At 44.4% G+C, this 22,495-nt stretch overlaps 1 protein-coding gene across 4 annotated transcripts; it reads right to left on the bottom strand.

Moving 5' to 3' along the window:
• Window positions 1-2,050: 2,050 nt before the first annotated feature.
• LOC309803387 (protein CutA homolog) lies at window positions 2,051-22,409 on the bottom strand. 4 transcript variants are annotated; one of them, XM_082619528.1, is made up of 7 exons: window positions 20,095-22,409; window positions 13,810-13,958; window positions 9,515-9,574; window positions 7,831-7,876; window positions 7,531-7,580; window positions 2,501-2,579; window positions 2,051-2,348 (listed from the first exon to the last, which is right to left on the bottom strand). In XM_082619528.1, exons 1-6 carry the CDS (start codon window positions 20,182-20,184, stop codon window positions 2,531-2,533), a joined length of 444 nt encoding a protein of 147 aa, XP_082475654.1. In that variant the 5' UTR covers window positions 20,185-22,409; the 3' UTR covers window positions 2,051-2,348; window positions 2,501-2,530. The 4 variants fall into 4 exon arrangements, with proteins under 4 accessions (XP_082475654.1, XP_082475651.1, XP_082475652.1 ...); XM_082619525.1 differs by adding an exon at window positions 3,411-3,740 and having other exon boundaries at window positions 2,051-2,579; XM_082619526.1 differs by lacking the exon at window positions 20,095-22,409 and adding exons at window positions 3,411-3,740; window positions 17,970-19,471 and having other exon boundaries at window positions 2,051-2,579.
• Between the last annotated feature and the right edge of the window lie 86 nt (window positions 22,410-22,495).

Consider the following 22,495-nt stretch of genomic DNA (forward strand, 5'->3'; position numbering starts at 1 on the left):
TGGAACAAAACCACAGTTGGAGCTGGGGCGGGGTACAGGATGGGATTATTCTCTGGGCTGAAATCAGTGTGATGGAATAAAAAGTGAATGGCACCAAGCATCCAGAGATTTGGGTTCTAGTCCAAGTTCTACAGTGAATAGCCCTATATACCCTCCTGAGGTGAGTGGTCCTCCCCCAAGCTGGGGAGTCCCTGTTCCTGTGTGGTCTACGTTAGTGTTTACAAATTTACAACACATATCTATCTACGTTTAGAACTTAGGAGCAAGAAATTAGAATTCTCACAAATTCCCTAAATCATAACTGATTCTTAAAATACTGCGAACATTCTTCATACTTCCCCCGTTATTACAGATATCTGGAAAAAAAATTAACAAATAGGAATATTAAGCTTAGTAGAATTTAGGAGGAACTACAGCCTCTAGGGAATACTTAAACACTGGAAAACACCAGGGAACATTATTGGATAGTATTCAAATAACGTAACATTCAAATATCCTAACAAGGTTAACAGTATATAGAATCGTGTCTAAATTGCCAAATTAAGAACTTACTTTGCTTCCAAAGCTTATTTCTTGGAACACTGCTCATAGGATTTGTATAAAGTACACTACGTTTATAAACTTAACTTATTTGCAAGAATAACTCACAGTACGTGGCAGACAGGGCTAGACACACACTCTTAGGACATGCTAACAATCACAGGCAAGACTGACTAGGTGGAAACCATTTCTCTTCTACGTGCTCCTGTCCTGGTTCTCTTAGTCTTCAACTCTATGTTAGCATTTCTTGCTCTAGTTTTTTATTTGATGAAGCTGGATTCCCTCAAACCAGCAATGTCTCTATGCTTTTAAGCTTTACTGTTCACAGATAAACTTTTAATACTTTCACATTTCCTCAACTGACTCTCCCAGGGATTCTGGGATCAAAAAACATAAGTTTCCTGAGAAATGCTGGGAGGGAATTCCCACGTGGAAACCCTGATGAAGGTCCTAGCCCCAGCTCCCACAGCATCATCTGGGAGGACAGTGTGGTATAGTGGCCAAACCATGTAAGTTGGAGTCACACAGACCCTAACCATTAAACTCCTCTAAATCCGTTCCCTCATCTGTAGAATTGAAGATATTATCACCAACATCCAGATCTGTGGGGAGAAGTGATGCAATATGTCAATACCAACTACCACACAGATGTTTTAGGAACGAATAACTCTTCCTTTAGAGTTGGCTACAGCAGGTTCTCTGATCTTTGGCCTACAAAGGGATACATCCAACCTCTTTGAAAGAGGCAGGAAGAGCATCAGATTTAGAATCAGAGACTTGGGTTAGGAGCCTAGTTCTGCCATTTGCTTTAAGTGTTTCCTGCTCTCTGACTTCAGGTTTCAACTGCAAAATGAGGAAAACATTGACTTGTAAGGATAAAATAATGTTAAGAACCTAGGGTAGTGCCTGGCAGAGACAGCTGGTGTCTTGTCCCTGTCTTCTCCTATTTCCTATAGTCAGGTGTGACACTGTGACAAAGGAAGGCCACCAAGAAACAGTTTCCAATGCACAGTCAGCACAGAAAATGAACCAATGAAGGCCAGAGATAGAAAGAAAAACCTCCTTGGGAATTAGTCCCACCTAAAAAAAGTTGAAGGAAAACAAGTTGGATTTTGCCAACTCCATAAATTAGGAAGTAATTGTGGACCATAAAGAAAGCTTTAGCTATTCAAATCCTTGAAACATCAATTCAGGAAATATCTGCCAAACCCAGTGCAAGAGACCAAATGGATTCAAACATATCCCTCACCTCGAGCAGCTCACAATCTAGAAACAGGAGACTGACTGTGACGCACAAGGATAACAGGACATCAAGGCAGGGGAGATTCCTTCCAACCAGGGATGCCAGGCCTTGCCAAGGAGACTTCTTAAGCACTCATGCAGAAGGGTGATCAGGCAGAGGGGGTGGCCTGAACACAGGAGTAACTTCACAGCATACTGGAGCACCTACATGCCAGAGTAGGTGAGGATGGAAAACTGAGTTGAGGCAAGGCTCCAAAGGGCCTTGAAATCCAGACCAAGTAATTGACTTTATCGTGAAAGCAATACGGACAGTCCATTTGGGGTCCCCAGTACATTTTCGGTAGGGTTTACTTTACACAAGATTTTCACATGCACCAGAAACATCTGTCGTAAAAAAAAGGACATCACCATTATCATTTTCTTTCTTCTCCTGAGGCAGCCCACCAAACTCCCCACTATCACAGACAGGATCCTCTGGACCTCTGGAAGGGGCTCAGCCTGAAGGCGCTACGAGGTCTTCATGGAAGGGTCCTTGCAGATCCTCCCTCATTTTATATCTGGAGGAACTAAGGTCCAAGAAGCACAGAAGGTGTCAGAACCAGAGCCTGGCAACAACCTTCCCACACACCCTTCCCTCTTGAGAAGGAAGACCTAGGATACCGCAGATGTCTGTGGACTCCCACCCAAACTGCCCATAGTGTCCCCAGAGTGGAGTCACCTTGTGACAGAGCCATGGAAGCAGCCTAGATCAGGTCTCTCTTCTCACCCCACAGCGATCTTCCCTGTGGAGAAGACACCTGTGGAGCAGGTTTAGGAGAGCACCAGACAGAGTGAGCAGCCTTGGCTATCCCGTCTGTAACTCAACATGCCACCCACTTTCTGGACCTCACTGCAGTTCAGTTTCCTTTCCTATAAAATGGAGACTGGCTTAGGCCACTGGTTTACAAACTTTTAACAACAGAAACTTAGCTCAATACATAAAAATAATAAAAGCACAGTTGCACTGGTTGAAGTATGAGTAGCCCCCAGGGTGCCTTCTGTGAACCCGAGGTCCTGTGGAGCAAGTCTGAAAAGCACTTGTCTAGCAGTCCCCCTGGGTTCTTCCGACTTCAGGATGCTGTTTCAATGCTCTAGTGCAGAGGTTAGTATGGTGGGCTCAGAACCCATGTCTCCACTGAGCAAGGCACCAGAACCTTCTGACGCCTGCCCCTTCAGGCTAGGAAAGAGTCAAGACCTACTCCCAACCCGTGAGGCTGTGTCTAAGCCCTAATACTCCCCTAGTCCTACGTGCACTCAGGAAGCCCACTCCTAGTCCCACTTCCTCAGGACTCAGGAATAACAAACACCATCTTTAGCCAGAAGAAATAAAGTCCTGCTTGTCCCTGAAATTCTACCATTAGCAATTCATGCTTTCAGATTAAGCACTTCCATTTCCCCTAGAAGGTGGTATTCACCCCACACACTTCTGGGTGACAGGTCAAGAGGTCCATTCCTCATGAGAGGCAGGAGTAATAACATACTAGGCGCTCAATATAGGCTCAGTGAACGTAGATGACGAACCTCACCCTCCCTGCCGCCTCCCCTTGGTCCCCATACACAATCACCCTCGCCCTCCCACCCCCAGCCACCTTTACGCATGATGCCCTCAGAGACAAGATCCACTGGGTTCCTGCTTGGCCTGACTGGCCCAGTGTCCTCTTCCAGCCTCAGAAGCCTTGGACCTTCACCCTCCACAGGTTACTTAACTCCTCTGTGCTGACAAAAGCATGGAATCCAGAGATGCAAGGGGGCAGAGGAAGCCTTCCCTCCCCCAGAGAACAGCTGAGGAAGGTCAGAGTCAGCCGGCAGGAGGCACTCATTCTTCCTCCATGCCCTCCTCCAGCCACTTTAAATAGTGCACATCTCCTTGGTCCATGGGAAGACTGAAGACCTCTGGGATTTCAAAAGGATGCACCAACCTTTGGAAAGAAAGCAGAGCTCTGTGAGTGACCAGGATTAGTCAGCCTATGCAGTAAAACCCAACTGGGCAGCTCACTTGAGGCCCTCTGCAATATGCCTGCAGCCCACTGCTCCAGCCCCACAGCCCACCACTCCTACGCCTGTTACCCATCTGTCACCGAGTGATGAGTCAGGCCGGATGGCTTTAGAGTCTCACAGACATGGGCTCAAATTCTAAGCCTGCCACTTACTAGCTATGTAAGCATGGACAAATCACTTAATTTCCCTAAAGGCCCTGCAAAAGAGGGGATAAAAATAGTACCTATGTGACTGGACTGCTGAGGATTAAATGAGACAAGGTATATAAGGCACATACGTGGTACACTGGCGCTGTATGCATTCAGTAAATGTTAGCTACTGTTTTTATTACTATCCTCCACTCATCACTGTGCCTTCCCCAAACAACTCCCCCTTCCCCTGTACCTCTGTATTCTCTTCTCCACCTACAAAGTTCTCCCTGTTCCTGCTGATAAAAGCCTCTCTGTTCCTCAAGGCTCAACTCAACCACTGACCTTTCCCCAGGGATCTTCCTTGACTATCCAAACCCACAGCAATCTCTCCCTTTTCCCCATTTCTTTCACCTAGTCCTGGCACAAAATGCCAGTTCTCTTCACTTTCCAAACTGAATAAACATAAGGCCTTGGGCCTTGGTCCCATCTGTCACACAGGAGTAATAATTCTCTGCTTCTTTTTTGCTGAGTTAGGCACTGTAAAGTTCTCATGAGATAGGATGCTTACTAAATCACAACATGTGTATGTATAGGTGCTTAAACATTAGCAGTAAGCTGGGTAATTTTATCTAATGCCTGAGAAAAATGAATTTTCTTATTTCATGGATACCTAGACCAGTGTATGTGTTTTTATAAGCAGACATACAGAATTCAGTGTATGTATGTCTGAATAGCATTCAGTATAAGACATTTTAATAACACTTTAGTATAAAGAGCTGTCACTGATACAGCAATTCATGTGTATACTTGACATAAATTCTTTCCAATATGCATAACAACCCAAGGTACTAGTATAGTCCCCATTTTATAGATGGGTCAACTGAGGCACAGAAAGTAATTTGCATGCACTTATGCTACAACCAGCAAGCGGAGGAGCCAGGATTTGACGCTGGAGGTCAAGCTCTGGGGTTCACTGTCTTAACCCTGAAGCTGTCTTTCACCAGTCAGGCTGTAATTTCTCAACAGCACTGGTTCTACCAAAGATGCCCTATTTCCACACCTGCGCTAAGGCAGTAACATGAGGGCCTTCTCTACCAATAGATCTGAGACCCAGTATAGCCATATAACCATAGAATCCTGCCTGGTTCCCTAAGATGTGAAAGGAAAGGGTTTTATCATCCAGACAGGTGACTTGCATCCTGGCTGCAAGGAGAGTCAACTTGGGTGCTTTGAAGAACGCCATATTTGATCCCCATTCCAGATGAATTAGGTCAGAATCTGAGGTGGAGCCCAACTTGGTAATTTGAAAAAGTCTCCATGTGATTATAATATGTAGCCAACATCAAAAATCACTGGTTTAGGGCCTCCCTGGTGGCGCAGTGGTTGAGAGTCCGCCTGCCGATGCAGGGGATACGGGTTCGTGCCCCGGTCTGGGAGGATCCCATATGCCGCGGAGCGGCTGGGCCCGTGAGCCATGGCCGCGGAGCCTGCGCGTCCGGAGCCTGTGCTCCGCAACGGGGGAGGCCACAACAGTGAGAGGCCCGCATACCGCAAAAAAAAAAAAAAAAAAATCACTGGTTTAGACCAGAGAATCTCAAGCTTTTACTGTGCATAGGAATCACCTGGGGATCTTGTTAAACTGTAGTTTGATTCAGTAGGTTTGGGGTGAGTGTGAGATTCTGCATGTATGGCAAGCTTCCAGGTGATGCCAATTATTACAAAACTACACTCTGAATGATAAATAAGGATTTACACCAGTGGTTCTCAAGTGGAGTCCACTGACCCCTGGGGAACTCCAAGCCTCTTTCAGGAGGTCCATGAGGCCAAAACTATTTTCATAATAATACTGGTATTTATCTTTTCACTTATGTTGACATTTGCACTGATGGTACAAAAGCAATGATGGGTAAAACTGGTGGCACCTTAGCATATGCATCAAGACAACGGCACCAAACTGTACTAGCTATCACTGTATTCTTCACCACCACAATACCTGCATTTTAAAAAAGTCAAATTCACTTAAGAACGTTCTTGATAATGTGGTAAAAATGACTATTTTTATTAAACTTTGACCCTTGAGTGTGCCTTTTTAATATTCTGTGTGACAGAATGGGAAGCATACATAAAGCACTTCTGCTATATACCTAAGTTCAATGGTGTCTTAAACTTGTCTGACCGAGACACAAGCTAAACTAGACTTTTCCCAAAGAATACCATTTTTACTTTCAAGCCTGAGTAACCATCATTTGTCAGTTTTACAAATTAAGGTTACTCAGGTTTGAGTATTAGGTAGACATTTTCTCAAATATGAACAAAGTGGGCCCGTCACTCAAACGAAGACAATTTATATCATTTAATGCCAATCAAAAAATTCATGTTTTGGGGGTTGGGGAGGGAAGGACTGGGAGTCTGGGATTAGCAGATGCAAACTATTATATATAGGATGGGTAAACAACAAGGTCCTACCGTATAGCACAGGGAACTATATTCCCTATCCTTTGATAAACCATAATGGAGAAGAATATGAAAAAGAATATATATATATATATATATATATGAGTCACTTTGCTATACAGCAGAAATTAAACACAATATTGTAAATTTTAAAAAATTCATGTTTTTAAGCAAAAATCAGAAGTTTGGAAAACCTGAATTTATCATCGTGAGCTTAAAAGTGTCCCAACACTTAAAGATGCTTTTGACAAGATCCAGCTCTCTTATTCAGCCAGATTTTGCAAAAATGTAAACTGATGCCATTCTTCTCACTGTTTTGTTTTTTGGAAAATACGGTTACTTTCCATAAAAATACATTACTAGCATACCCTGTTTTACTGCACTGCACTTTATTACAGATACTGTGTTTTTTTGAGAAATTGAAGGTTTGTGGCAACCCTGCATCAAGCAAGCCTATTGATGCTGCATTTGCTCACTTTGTGTCTCTGTGACACATTCTGCTAATTCTTGCAAAATTTCAAACCTTTTCATGATTATTATATTTGTTATGGTGATGTCTGCAGTGATCTTCGATGTTACTATAATTGTCTTTTGTTTTGTATTTTTAAATTAAGGTATGTACATTGTTTTCTTAGACATAACGCTATTAACACACTTAATACACTGCAGTATAGGTTAAACGTAACTTTTATATGCACTGGGAAGCCAAAAAAAAAATCATAAGATTCACTTTATTGCAGTGGTCTGGAACCAAAGCTGTCTGAGGTATGCCTGTATTTATGTTACTATGTAATTGTTCTATTACTGTTAATTTAAATGAACTAAAAATACATATTTTAAAAACTTCTCAGCTTTAATTTCTAATACAGTAAACTTTGATATAACCCACATAAACAAAGGTCTTTGGGTCCTTAAAAATTTTTTAAAGTGTAAAGGGATCCTGAGACCAAAATTTTGAGAACCGCTGGTTTAAAACTCACTCACTTTACAGATGGAGAGTCTGAGGGACAGGGCCATACCCAGGGTCACATGGGAGGCTGGTGACTAAGCTCTAGGTCTCCTACTTCTCAAGCTCATTTCACTTAGTTCCCAGCATGTCCCGGATGGGAAGAGATTGCACTATTACCTGATGTAGCTGGACAGCATATGGACCTTGGAAGTCTTTGTCTTTATTAACTGTAAAAGAAAAAAAAAAAAAAAATCACTGCTTCAGGAGCTCAGACCCAGCTCTGCAGCTGCTCATTCATCTGGCTGTTTAGGAGACAGCATTCCTCCGGGTTCCCAGGCCCTGTTAGTAGCTTACAAATGAACCTAGGGCATCTTATGTGGGGCAAGAACCTCAGTTAATTGATCTTTGCTAATTTTTAATTGGAACCGTGCTCTCACTCTTTCCCTATCAAGGCCGCATCCCCCTATCCTCACTCACCAGCAGGATTTCAGTGGCTTCTTCTATTTCTCCATTCCAATAGTACCTGGAGACGAGAACAACAACAACAAAATTTATCATGCTTACAAGATGAGTTCAGTGAAATAAACCTGGCCCAATTAGGTGACTTACTAAGGTGGAAACTTTAAAATCTTTCCAAGCCCATATGAAAAAGCCTAGAGTTGGCCAAGGCACTACAGGTCATCTAGTCTAAACATTCTAATGCATGCTTCTAGCACCTGCTTTAACTTTCTTGGAGGTGAGAGGCTCACCATCTCCTGAAAGGTTTTCACGTGAGATGGTTTTTCTTACGGTGTGCCAACATTTGCCACCCAACTGTTTTCCCCAACTTCCACATGAAGAACCACCTCAGGACAGCCCTACAGAAACTCCTATATGTTCTCTCCTCTAAACTGGGCATCTCCAGCTTTTTCAATGCTCATCCCGTACTCTTGGCTTCCAGGCACCTCCCCATCCTTTGGACTGGTGCTATCTGTATCACTGACTCTCAAAGCTGAGTGCCCACCAATGGGTAAATGAAAAAGCACAGGAAGATTCAGGGAAGTAAGCCTTATAAAATATGGAAACAGGTCCAAAAGTTAAAAACAAAGTCAGTGACAATGTTTAGAAAAGAGTACGAGAACAGCATCATGGGAAAGGAAAGAAATTTGGCCTGAGCATGCCTATGCTGACCCAGGGCAAATCTAAGATGACTTAGGACACTGGCCTCATCTCACAGAGCTGTGGTAAAAGGATGAATTACAAGGAAGGATGAACACATGAGGGGAACAGTAGGCTAAAATTCTGTTCTAGCTCCAAAGCAGTACCTCCCAGACTGGCTTTATGTGAATCACTTCCATAACCTCCTAAAAATTCAGATTCAAGCCCCATCCTCAGGGAGACTGATTGAGTAGATCCAGGAGGGAGCTCAGGAATCTAAAGCATAGCCAAATTTGGGAACCATAGCTATAGGTGATGTGAGCCACTGAGGGAATGACACTGCTGGGCAGGGGAAAGCTTTCATTATATAGCACTTTTCTGTTCTGACCTTTAGAGTAGACGTCATTTCTCTCTCTCTCCCTCCCTCCCTCCCTCCCTCCCTCTCTCTCCCTCATCAGGGGAGGAAGGAGATGAGAAACAGGCTGATCAGAAAGATTAAGGCACAAGACAAATCCTGCAGTACTGGGATACTGACATATTTTGATGAGGTAAATGGTGCAGACCAGGCTTAAGTAAAGGAGCTGATGAAATGAAAGGCAGACAATACACAGAAACAGCCTGTCGCATATGCTAAACTCTCAAAGTTTTCCAGAGAATCCAAAAGTAATGGAAATTATAATCTTTGATATCCCTAGTTGGCTTACTCAGGGATGGAATGCCCAGTTTGACTTCTTTGCTAAAAGCAAGCTAATTGATTTAAACAAAGAATGTGCAGACAAGATTCACTGTTCCTAAACTGTAGATTTTTTTCTCCCCTCTCTAAACACAGCCTGTTTTTGCTTTTGTTGAATGACATAAACCCACTGGTTGATTTCCTCTAAATAGAGATTGACAGTGAACTATTGATTAATTAAACACCTTTGAGTTGTTCTTTGACAATTCCCCATTAGTTCAGTGCTCTTTCCACCAGGCAGGACCTGACCTAGCACTCCCACACCCTTCCACTGGCCACAGCCAAACTCACAGTGAGTATGCCTTAGGCAGGATGTTCACAGAGGCAGTCAGCTTCTTATCCAGTATAGCCCTAAAGCAAAGAGAGAGTGACAGTTACTGGGGCAAGTGTCCAGCAGTTCCTGGGAACTACTCCGGAAACCTAATTCTAAATAGATAACCATTTAGAGTGCCCCTCCCAACTCAAACCAACATGTTTCAGAGCTACTGTGCACAGAACCTCTGAAGACAGAGTTGTTTCTAAGTCCTTCCCTGGGTGGGGAGAGAAGTAGGGAAGCAGCTATGGGAAGGCAGTTTTAAAGGACAGGCCTAGTCTGCTTGGGGAATGGGAATTTATTAGCAATGGACGGAGAACAAAAAGACCTGGATTCCAATCCAGCCCTGCAGTAGGATGGCTGTGTGACCTTATGCAAGCTCTTTCTTTCATTCCAGAAATAAGTATTTGAGCACCTATCCAAGACAGGCACAACCCCCTCACTCAACCTGACTGCTGCTGTACAATCAGAGGACTGGTTCAGTCGGTGGTTTCCAACTCTTTTCACCACCCAAAAACTCCTTTTATCATGTCACCTTCTTCTCCTTTTCTCTCTCGGATATGTACTAGGCTGACAGGGTTTCTGGTCTGTAGCTATCATGTGACCACATGGAACTGATATAACTCCAAGGAAAAGCAAAAAAAGGCGTCCTAGCCTATGTTTGTCTTTGGCAAACACAGGCTCTTTTCACTTTTTATTTTTGTGAAGGTTCCCACCACAACCCTAAGAGCACAATCATCATCACCTTTGCAGACCTCTAAAAACTTTCTTTGACAGACCACAGGTTGGAATTCCTGCTCTGATAGCCTGACTCCTGTGCAGAGCCCTGGTGAACACAATAAAAAGTGCCTGAACGAGTACAAGTGTCATAGAAACAAAAGCACCAAGTCATCGATGCAAAGAAGTGTCCCCAAGTATCAAACCTCAAGCCCTCGGAATCAGGCAGGCCCTGACAACCCCCTCTCAGGTCTCAGTCAGCCAAGGGGGCCTGGTCTCAGTTCTCTGAAGTGTGTGGCCCCTGCCAGATAACCCTAATCTGAGCCCTGCTTACTGATCTCTCCTTCCCTTGACTGCTGCCAAGAGAACTGACCTACTTTCTCTTCCTCTGAGCTCCAGGCTGAACAGTGCTCTATTTAAGGCTCCACTTTAATGTGGTATTACCACCACCCTCATTCCCTTGGAAAGTTCCAGGTGGTACATAAATCTCTGACTGTAAGGAGAGGCACACGGCACATTTGTTTAAGCAACGGCTGCAAGTCTTGCTCACTCAATCAAATGATCTGCTGAGAAATTACACTTCATTGGTTCTGAAGGTGGCACGTAAACACAGGGAGTGAGTTAAACCTCTAGAAAAAAAATAATCCATTGCCTCACGGGCCTCCAATCTCTTTGGTAGTGTGAACTCCTGAGTAATCACAGCAACCTGTCTTTGGGTAAAAGACTGTAAAGTAATGGAGGACTGTGTTATTCAAAAAGCTCCTGTAGCCAAACAAACAAAAAACAAAAACAAACACACACACTAAAGCCCAGCAGTGAGTCACAGACGGAAAGCTCATGCCCTTATGCTCATCTGAGTAAAGCAGAAGACAGAGCTTCTGGGGTCTCTAGAAACTGCAAAGTTCACAGACTAGAGGCTCACAGACCAGATACATGGTTTGGCTCTCACGGCATTTAAAAAAATCTTGATTTTGCTACCAATATTTACTGTCAGGGTATTTCACATTAAAAAAATACACATTACAAAAGGCAAAACACTGTCCTAGTGGCTGGCGACAGCCAAGGACAAAAGGGAGAGTGCGTGCCCAGAAGACCAGTTACTTGGGTACCCCAGCCAGTAGAATGTCCACATGCCCCCCACACACACTGCAGAGTGCCACCTAAGGTCAATTCCTGCATTTGTTTCTGCACTTCCTCATAAGCATAGCTAAGAAGATGAGAGAGGTCAAAGTATTTGAGGAAAGTCAACACCATGAGAGACTTAAAATTCAACAACAAAAGAATTTACATGAGGATAACTGAAACCAAGATTTTAAAATAAGTACAATTATGTATACCTGAAAATTGCTAGGAGAGTAGATCTTAAAGAGTTCTTATCACACAAAAAAGTAACTGAGATGATGGATGTTTAACTAACCTTATTGTCGTAATCATTTTGTAATATATACACGTATAAAATCATCATGTTGTATACCTTCAACTTACACAATGTTATGTGTCAATTATATCTCAATAAAGCTGGAAGAAAATTAAGCATAAAATAAGTATAATTACTATCCACAGAACGATAAAGCAAGATTATTGCATTTATAAAACAAGATCAAACAATTACAAAGCAAGAGCAGTTGGTTATTAAAAACAATCTGAAATCTTGAAAAGGAAAACTATAAAATTCAGTCTAAAGAAAACTATAAAGTTCAGTCACAGAAAACAAATTCAACATCTATCTATAAGGAGTTCCAGGAAAGCGTGATGCAGAAAGAATAGAGAGAGTAGAGAGACTATATTTAACAAAGTAATACTTGAACATTAAGACAAAGAGAAACTCCTAAAAACTAGGAGAAAAACCAGGGAGAAAAAGCATTACCTATGAAGGAATGAGACCCCATTCCTGACCTCTCATCAGCAACCTTGGATGCAAAGACAATAGAGACCCCTCTCCAAGCTGGTACTGATCCATTTACCTGCACTGGCCTTTCAACTACTGTCTTTAGAATCCAGGCCTAAGAATCCTTCTCCTCCTGATACCCAACACCTCACAGATGTCAGCTGAAGTTGTTCCCTGACAGGACCCAGAGTGGCTAATCCAGGGGTCCAGTGAGTTCAGCACAGATCCTGGGTATACCAGAAGCACAGAAGGGATTTCAATTCCTAGCTGCTAAATACAATACTAGGTCATATTTCTGGAGTAATCACATGTTCTTTTAGACAAGAGCTGTTCTCCAAAAGTAATGTAAATAAGGAAAAAATAGACATTCTGGTTAGGGGCAGGAAAGATGGAATCAAATGCAAAGTTAACCTGTGACCATCAGTTTGGAGGCTATGTGCCCCCAAAGACTGAATTCAACACATAAAACACTGTAACTTAAGCTATCATCAAACTTCAAGAATGCTGAGTTGTAGAGCAAGAAGAAAGGGAGCCAGGAGCCAAATCCATTACCCCTCAGCCCCACTAACCCTCTTCAAAGCTGCAGCTGTAAAGGACTGAAGGGCAGGGGAGCTTCCCTAGCAGTCCAGTGGTTAGGATTCGGCGCTTTTACTGCCGTGGCCCTGGGTTCTATCCCTGTTCCGGGAACTAAGATACTGCAAGCCGCAAGGTGCGGCCAAAAAAGAAAAATAAATTTAAAAAACTAAAAGAGAAGTGAAGGGTAGAAATTCAGATACAACAAACATTTTTTGAGCATCTACTACATTTGAGATACTGGAATAAGGACTGTACATATATCATATAATCCTCTCAACAACACTGTGAGGTAGGTGGCATTATCCTAGTCTATAATTCAGAAAACTAATGTTTAGAGAAGGGAAGCAACTTGCCCAAGGTCACACAGCAAGTGGCAGAGCCAAGATTCAAAGTGTTCTGATTACAAGTCCAGTGCTCCTTCCACCACAGCACAGCTGCTTTTAGAAATCTGCCATATACTTGGAATTGGTCTCCTCCTGCTCTTGGCATGGTGAGCACCTCTGGGACTGAGCAAAGACTAGCTCCAAAAAGAGAGCTGGGTCGGGAATTAGGACTCTTAAATTCTCAACCTGCAGAGTTCCACTGTTCTCTTTTTTTTTTTTTTTTCTTTTTGCGGTACGCGGGCCTCTCACTGTTGTGGCCTCTCCCGTTGCGGAGCACAGGCTCCGGATGCGCAGGCCCAGCGGCCATGGCTCACGGGCCCAGCCGCTCCGCGGCATATGGGATCCTCCCAGACCGGGGCACGAACCCGTATCCCCTGCATCGGCAGGCGGACTCTCAACCACTGCGCCACCAGGGAGGCCCTCCACTGTTCTCTTATCTTAACACCTTGCACAAGCCATCTATCTCTCTGGGTCTCATATCACTTTTATGCCCCCATGCACCACTCAGCATTTTCAGGCCCAGCAGCAGGATCCATCTAAGTGTCATTCAGCCATGCTTCTCACATCACCCCAAGCAGACAGCTGTGTAGTTCATCAATGGACAGATGGGGTTGTCAAAAGCAAGAGAAGTACCCCCAGAGTGGCCCCTCTGGAGCATCCTGGTAGCTCCCAAGCCTCCTGGGGCAGCACCTAAGCCCCTTCACCATACCTGGCAATATCTCTGGCAATCTGCTCGTTGGGACAGTTGACAAAAACGATGGAGTAAGTGCCGGAGACATAGCTGCCAGTGACAACTGAAAGGAGCTGCTGGCTAAGGGTCCTGAGCATGGAGTATGTCAGGAAAGAAGCAGTCAGGATCTACACGGTGGGAAAAGAGAAGCACAGATCAGCAGTGACATGGTCAACTCACTATTTGCCAGCTCAAGCAGACTGGAACCAAAGCTGAGCATCATATTTTCATCCCTATTTCCCATCCATAAAATAATTCCTGGGATCTGTATTGAGTTTTAGTGCTTAAAGTTTTCATGTCTAGATTATTTGCCTCTGCATTTTACAAATGGTAAAAAAAAAAAAAGAAAAAAATAGAGGCTCAAAAATCAAGAAACTTGCTCAAAATCACACAGCTTTGGGAATTCCCAGGCGGTCCAGTGGTTAGGACTCGGCGCTTTCACTGCCGGGTTCGATCCCTGGTAGGGGAACTAAGATCCCACAAGCCATGCAGTGTGGCCAAAAAAAAAAAAATCACACAGCTTTTAACTGAAGCCAAGATTAGGAGTTGAGTCTGGATAACTTGAAATCCATTCCTACTGTACAAAACTGCTACTGGAGGTAACGCCAATCAGCATCCACTGAACTGCTATCATCCTATGGAGATTATTATGAATGGTAAGTTTTACACCTGTCGATGTTTTAGGGAGTTAATTTCACCTTCGTTCAATTGTGTATGTGACAGGTGCTACAGGGAGTCTAGTGGAAAAGGAAGGCTAATTCTAAAGCAATGTGACCTGTGCTACTGTGACAGACAACTGGAGGGTCCAGGAGGAAGGCTCTACCTGTTGGGGACAGGAAAAGGCTTTGAAAAGAAGGTACTGTCTAAGTTGGAACTGAAATAATAAGCAGAATTACAAAAGAGGGAGATATGATAATATGTACAAACTCAAGAGGTATGTAGGGACAGATAAGCTATCTAGTCTGCATGGGTCTTAGTCTGTGGGTAAGAGACTGGGAGGAAAATGAGACTGGCTAGAACTATAAAGGGTCAGGCTAAGGAATGTAGGGTTCGTACTCAAGTGATAAGGTGCTTTTGCAGGTTTTAAAGTAGAAGAGTAATAATATGATTAAGCTGAAGGAGGATGGGGAGTGACCAGAAGGCAGTCTATTCAAAAGGCCATTACAATGTTCCAGGAAAAAGACATTAAGATCTTGAGCTAAGAAAATGGCAGTGACACTGTGAGAGGAAAAGACAGTCAAGATATAATTTTTCTTGCTTTTTTAATGACAAACTTTTAAAATAAGAGGAAACGAAAAGAACTGGAGGACATCTTCTATTCCAGGGTTCTGTGCTGGGGGGATACAAAGGAGTCATTAATAGGGATAGAGGCAACTTGCAAGGAGTCCCGCTGTGACTCAGGCAAGACTGAACAAGAGCGTGCTTCTCCTGCCTCCCAGCCAGGGGCTCACATCTCGCTCAAATAAACCTCTGTCCTCCCACTCCTACGTTATTGCCCGGCCCTGCCTGGCTCCTACTTCTTGGCAGGGCCTGAGTAGCGTTTTTATGTCTTTAGCTTCAGTTTGACTAGAAGCCTGTCTGGGGTGGGTTTCTCATTCCCTCCCACTACCTCCACCAACACCTCCAATCCAACACACTAGTCCTCTGAACTAAACCAGTGACCACACAAGAAAAAAAGAACCAGGCTTTTCAATGAAGCTTTTGGTGACAACTCAATTAGATTATATAGGAAAAAAATAAAGGCACTAAAGAGCGGGATTTAAATCCTAGTGCCAGTACCGCTGCCTGTGGTCTTCAACAAGTTACTTCCTTTGCCTTCTATAAATGTTATCTAGAAACTGGCGATTATGACATCTGTGCTGCCTGCCTCAGAGCTGCCATGGGTTCAAACAAGATAGGAAAAACAATATATAATCACTAATCCAATAAAAGAAGGGACTGTGGTTTGCTCATCACTGTGTCCCCAGGACAGTTCACGGCACACAGCAGGTTCTCAAGAAATAACTTGTAGACTGGTGAATTAGTACACCAGCAAGATGTCGATATTGAGACAAAATAGCCTTGTGAAGTAAGTAGGGCTTTTGGGTCACCCACAGAGCTTTTGGCAGAGAATCGGACAAACTAAAAAACTCTAAGGGGTCAACTACATGACTCTAAGGTGGCTTCCTGTACAGACTCTAAACAAAAGGAGTAATGGTCTGTCCCTCAACCAAAAATACCATTCCTAAGGAAGATCTAGGGCATTTCAGCCAGCAGTTATCAGCGTAACACAGGGCTAATAGGATAAACTCACCTAAAATGTATTGAAACTCTTGTATGAACTCACAGTCAAAAAATACTAAGAGGAGGCTTCCCTGGTGGTGCAGTGGTTGAGAGTCCACCTGCCGATGCAGGGGACACGGGTTCATGCCCCGGTCCGGGAAGATCCCACATGCCGCGGAGCAGCTGGGCCCGTGAGCCATGGCCGCTGAGCCTGCGCGTCCGGAGCCTGTGCTCCGCAGCGGGAGAGGCCACAGCAGTGAGAGGCCCGCGTACCGCCAAAAAAAAACCAAAAAACTAAGAGGTACTTGGGGCCCTCGGGTATTATCTAAGACAACCCTTCATTTAACAGATAATGTTACTGAGGCAGAACATACAGAAATTCTGTGACAGAAGCAAGACTTAAATCCAAGACTCCTGCCTCCTTTTCTGGGCTCTCTGAACTGCAAGGAGCACGACTAGGAATTGATACAGTGGGTTTATTTCAGCTTCACTTAATCCAGCGCCTCTCAACTTGGGGCAATTTTTCCCCCCAGGGGACATCTGGCAACATCTAGGGACAATTTTGATTGTCATGACTGGGAAGGAGATGCCATTGGCATCTAGTGGGTAGAGGTCGGGACTGCTGCCTAACATCCTTCTACTGTACCATCAATCACACTGAAATACAGACAGTTGTTTACATATGTCTCCCTCATTAGACGTGAGCTCTTTGGCCTCATACATTTCTGTATCCCCAGCACTTTATAACCCCCTGACAAGGAGTATGGGCTTGAGAAATGTTTGTGAACCATATCAACAAAGAATCAGAAGCATGAAAGGTCGGTTTGGAAACAAATGTGGACTCCAGTATATTAGAACGTGATATTATATGAATGCAAAATACACACATCACCATATTCCCTAACAGAAACATTATAACGGGAAAAGATTTACTGTAAGTTTATAGCATTTTCATATATATGTCTTTACTATATACCTTTTCTAATTTTACATTCGTTTAAAATATTTTATGTACCCTTTCAATTATTTCATTCTTTTTTCGTCCTGCATTATTTGCCTAGCCTTTAAGAGATTATGGTTGACTTTACTATCTGTGTTAAGGCAGAAGGGGCCTCAGAAACCACCCAGTGGTTCTAAATTTGTAATCCATCTAGTTTTAAGGAATCTGTGAATGCTCTGAAATTGACATTGTGTTTATACACTTTCCTTGGGTGCAAATCCAGACTTGCACTCACACACATACACACACAAAATCAAGAAATGTCCCCAAAATGTTGAGCCACTGATTTGTGCCAGTTAATTAAGGGCCAGAGAGGGGAAGAAATCACCGAAAAGTGAGCAGCAAAGCTGGGCTAGACCCTTAGGCTTGTGGCCCTCCCACACAGCTCTCCCTTCCACCACCCCCGCACCCCACCCCACTCAGCCCCCGCCCACTGCGACCACCAGCACCACTGTAGGGACTCTAGCCACTGCCAACTTTAAATTTTAACATACTTCAGAGATGAGAAAACAAAGCCCCCAGAAAGATGAGATGGTAACTGCACTGGAAAGAGGGAAAGAACCTATCATGGGACCCTTACATGAGAACTCACCAGCAGACACCCCTCACCACCCCAAGGACCCTGGCAGTGAAACACAGCCCAGTCACTCCTCACAAGGCAGGGCATAAAGAGGTGCTGGTAATCTTCACATTCACACCACAATCTCCAAGACACAGGGTGGTGCCTCCAAGGATTTTTACCATCCACCCACTACCTGCCCACCCCCAGCTCAAAATCCCAGGAAGAGTAAAAGAGAAATGCACGTTCTTCCCTCAATCCCCAGGTTGGAGGTTTAGAGGTGAGAGGGTTCATAGCATCGTAGCGTGGAACACTCACCAAGAGGCATAAAAGGACAGAGGGCCGCGGGCAGCCTGGCAAAGGGCACCGTGAGCCCAGCCTGTCCATGGCGTCGCTGGTAATTTAGCAGCACAGCCTACTGGAACTGTGGCCTGAGGCCGAGTTGCTGCTGGCTGATGGGCGGGCACGAAGGGCCTGAACTGCCCTCTCCCCTTACCACCTGCTGCCTGCCCCACTGCCCAGCCAGGTCCCAGCAAGGCTGGCCGGAAGGAGATAGTGGAGGGGGCGGGGAAAAAGGGAGTAATTTTTCATTGGGCAACTCTCCTTCTGGAAACATACAACCCAAGCACCATATGCAAACCTCCAACCCCTGCAAAAGTAAAAATACTAATTTTCCCTTCCCATTCTAACATACACATACAAAAAACCCATAAAATCCCCAGAGATGTACAGATTAAAAGACCTAAGTTTCTTAGATATATAAAATCGTCAGCCCAAACACAAACACACATACACAAAACTCTTCCACTTTGCAGGGGTCGCCAACCCCCGGGATCTAATGCCTGATGATCTGAGGTGGAGCTGATGTAATAATAATAGAAATACAGGGCACGATAAATGGAATGCGCTTTAATCATCCCGAAACCATTCCCCCCCACCCCCCCATCCTTGGAAAAAACTGTCTTCCACGAAAACGGTCCCTGATGCCAAAAAAGTTGGAGACCGGGCTTCCCTGGTGGCGCAGTGGTTGGGAGTCCGCCTGCCGATGCAGGGGACACGGGTACGTGACCCGGTCCGGGAGGATCCCACATGCCGCAGAGCGGCTGGGCCCGTGAGCCATGGCCGCTGGGCCTGCGCGTCCGGAGCCTGTGCTCCGCAGCGGGAGAGGCCACAACAGTGAGAGGCCCGCGTACCACAAAAAGAAAAAAAAAAAAAAAAAGTTGGGAACCGCTGTAGAGGACCATCCCACCAAAAAAACCCAAATAAATGAAGCACACACATGGCTGCCTTCCCTTTCCTGTCCCCCACACATCACTCCCTCCTCCCAGGATCTCCCTTCTGATTTCCTCTCTGGCTTAGAGTACACACTCTGGCTGCTGATTGCTCTCCCTGTGAACTCATGTCTTTCCAGGCCAGCTGCTCTGTGCAGTCTTTCCCAAGGTTAATCCCCACAGTCCTCTCTTTCCCCTAAGGCACTTTGTCCACATTTCCGTTGCAGCATTTAACATCAACTATTAAACAAATCTTTAAAAGCAGCAAGCTAAGGACTGACTGTTGCCCTTTGGGGATGCAGAGTCCACTGTTGTCAGGGTTTCCAATTTTTTAATCCAGCTTTTTAATGTGAAATATCTTAATTTTTAAATGACGATACTTCAGGGGAAGAAATTGAATACACAAGGCCATAAGTAAATTTTAAGCCAAGGAAACTATTCTATAGCTTGACTGTGGTAGTGGTTACACAAACATTAAAAAATTCAACAAACTATACACTTAAGTTGGTGAATTGCATTGTATGTAAATAGTACCTTAAACAAAGGAGGCGGGGAATGCTGAAAACCAATTCAAAATTGTTTTAAACTGGGCAGAGGAAACAAAACACACCTGTTAGCTAAATTGGCCTGCAGGCTGCCAGTTCACAGCCTCTGTGTTTATTTTAATTACCTGTTTACCTGTCTGTCTCATTCCTTGGGACTATAAATTCTTAAAGGCCTGATACACTTCCTGGCAAAGTGTCTAACAAAGTCAGCTGTAGCCCTAGTCCTATCATTTACATCAATAGCTATGTGGACTCAGGCAAATAACTTAACCTCTCTGAGCTTTTTGGGGTTTTTTTGGTAAAGGAAGGGCTAATACCTCCTTCATAGGTCTAAAGTGAGGATTAACAGAGAAGATTAATATAAGAGTGCTTTATAAAATGTAAGACCATGTCAGCGTTTCATGAGCAAGTAGTCTCATGTCAACTACCAAACAAGGTTAACTCAGAAAATCTCCATTTGTGATTGAAAAACTTAGCGTGTGTGAAGAAAACAGGGTTAGAGAAAATGAGGCTGAGTGATCCTAAAAAAAAACCCTTTATATTCCAAGTCCACTAAAATAAATCAAGGCAATGATCTTTTAAATCTATTACATTAATAAGAAAGGCCACTGCTAATGACCATTTTACCTTAGATCCTGAGATGATGTCCCAGAGTTTAGCACAGGATCCCACAGAGATTATGCTCAATAAATGTTTGTTGATTTTAAGGATGGTCATGATGAAGGCGATGCTGGGGCAGCAGGGGAAGGATGGCAAGAGATGAACTGTTATTTGGAAGAAACTGCTTCTGGATTCTCTTCTTATTTCAACTCAGGCACTTCTACTCTCTTCAGATCCAATTCCAAGGTTAGATTCCAAAAGTCCAATTCTGCATTTATGGCCTTGGCAGATTCTTCAGATCTAGTAAGAGCCTCAGTGTCACTGCCTGAGATTATAAATTCTTCTTCTGGAGGCTTCTTACCCTCTTTCTCTCCTCCTCCTTACTGGATTCAGATATGGACTCAGAATCCTCTTCAGAGTCAGATTCTGTACCCATCTCTTTCACCCACACTACTTCCTCTTTATTGTTTGTGTCTTCCTTCTCTTTCTTCATCTCCTTTGCTTTATTTTGAAGGTTCTTTTGGGCCTCTTTATAGGTATACAACAATTTACTGAAATCTTTTTTAAAGGTCAAACTTCAATCCAGTAAAGTACCCATATCAATTGCAGCTTCAATGAGGTCTGACACCTGGTGTAAGACAGAATTGTTTCCTTAAGCTCAACTTTATCTCTGGTTCCAGAGATTTGCCTTCTTCCTCATCTACAGATATAGACTCTCTGTTATTGCCAAAGCTTGAAACTTAAGTAGCTTATTAATTTCACTTTCATCAATATCGATGAATTTAAAGCCCATCCATTTTCAGACTTTATGGTTTTTTTCAGCTTCTTCATTAGCTCTAGGGAAACCTGCATAATCATTCACAACATCATCCCAAAGGTTCCACCAGGCTTTATTAAGAGAGGCTGGTTTTTATATCATCCATCACCTCTTTTATTACTACCAAAGCATCAGCAAAGTTGTACTGTTGCCATGTTTCTTTCAAAGTGAGGCAAGGTGTTTTTTTTTCAAAAAGTCGGCAAAGTAGTCAAATATATGCTTGGTGTATTACCTCCTGAATGCTTCAATTATACCCTGATCCAAGGGCTTAAGAATAGCTACTGCGCTCCAGATGGAGAAACACAATATCATCATTGGGATGAGCAAAGAATGGAGTCTGGGTGACTGAGACCTCTGTCCAAAAACAGCAACACTCTGAAGGCAAGATTTTTTTCTGTTAAATAACTCCAGGTTCAATGAATAAAACAATTACGAAGCCAATCCAAAATGAGGGCAGCTGTTAATGATACTGTTAGTGATCGCCGGAAAATAGGAAGGCGTTTTATATTTTTTTCCATGAAACAGGTGCTACTTCATAAAGCAGCAATGGTTTTGTCACCTGCGGCACTGGCACAAAAAATGCAAGAAATCCAGTCCTTAGCTTCCTCTAAGCTTTCCGGAATTTTGTCTTTTTCCCCAAAAGTATGCGAAGGCAAGCACTTCCAAAACAGGCTCATCTGCTTGGCGGTGAAGACCTGCTGAGGTACAAAGCCACTAACTCTGATCAGTTTCTGGAGTTGCTTGGAATACGTGGGTGCCGACTGGGTATTTAACGGTTCTTCCCTATCAACCTCGAATTCAGCAGCCTATAGCGATTTCTAAACTTCTCCAACCATCCCTTGCTCGCATGAAACTTCTCTGCGTTGCCCTTGCCAGTGGTTTCCACCAGTTGCATGTAAACCCGTTTGGCCGGGCTGCAGATGGCCTTCAGCGTCAGAGGCTGCCCCCTCCTCCTTTGGTCTAATCCTAGACCCCAAAGATTAATTCGTCTCCATCTTCTCGATGTTTACCTCCTGAGGAATGCACAGCACCTAGGAGCAGACGGGTGAAACACTCTCCATGCTGGTCCTGACCGCCTCCTCGTTTTGCTTAAGGGTGCGCAAACCCTTCTCCCAGCTTCTCGAGAATTTTCATCTCGTCTTCCAAAGACATGACCCTCCGCTCCTCTTAATACGTGTCTGGCCCGGGAGCAGAATGCCCACCGCCTCCGCCCCGCCCCGGGCGGCCTAAGCCCCTGCCCAAGCCGCAGCGGCGTCCACCATAGCCGCTGCCGAGAGCCTGGTTTTAGAGCCAGGGGGCCGCCCCCAAGGCCGTTCAACCTTTGGCTAGTCCTCATTCTCACCACTCCGCTTGCCGGGCCTTTACCCAGCCTTCGTTCTCAGTGGGACAGAAGCAAACCAGCCGGAGAGTCGGACGGCAGGACGAACTGAGCAGCGCCCAACATGACGCCGCGATGCGACCCCGTAACCACCAGCGACTCTAGTCAGCCCCGCTCTCGCGAGGCTTGGCAGCCCCCGAGCGCGCGCTGTCCGGTAGCTCCGCAACTCTATTGGTGCAGTCCAGGCCGTTTTGGCCCAGTCAAAACTCGGGGAAGGGAGTCTGCGCCGGGCA

Source organism: Mesoplodon mirus (assembly GCF_964341445.2).
Source record: "Mesoplodon mirus genome assembly, chromosome: 1".
Taxonomy (NCBI): Eukaryota; Metazoa; Chordata; class Mammalia; order Artiodactyla; family Ziphiidae; genus Mesoplodon; species Mesoplodon mirus.

Coding starts and splice junctions, on each gene's coding strand:
- LOC309803387 (XM_082619525.1), bottom strand. CDS start 20,184: ATGACCATCCTTAAAATCAACAAACATTTATTGAGCATAATCTCTGTG. Junction 13,959..20,094: donor ACATCATCTCAGGATCTAAG/GTAAAATGGTCA, acceptor CCCACCGTGTAG/ATCCTGACTGCTTCTTTCCT. Junction 3,741..7,530: donor ATGCTGTCCAGCTACATCAG/GTAATAGTGCAA, acceptor TTCTTTCCAAAG/GTTGGTGCATCCTTTTGAAA.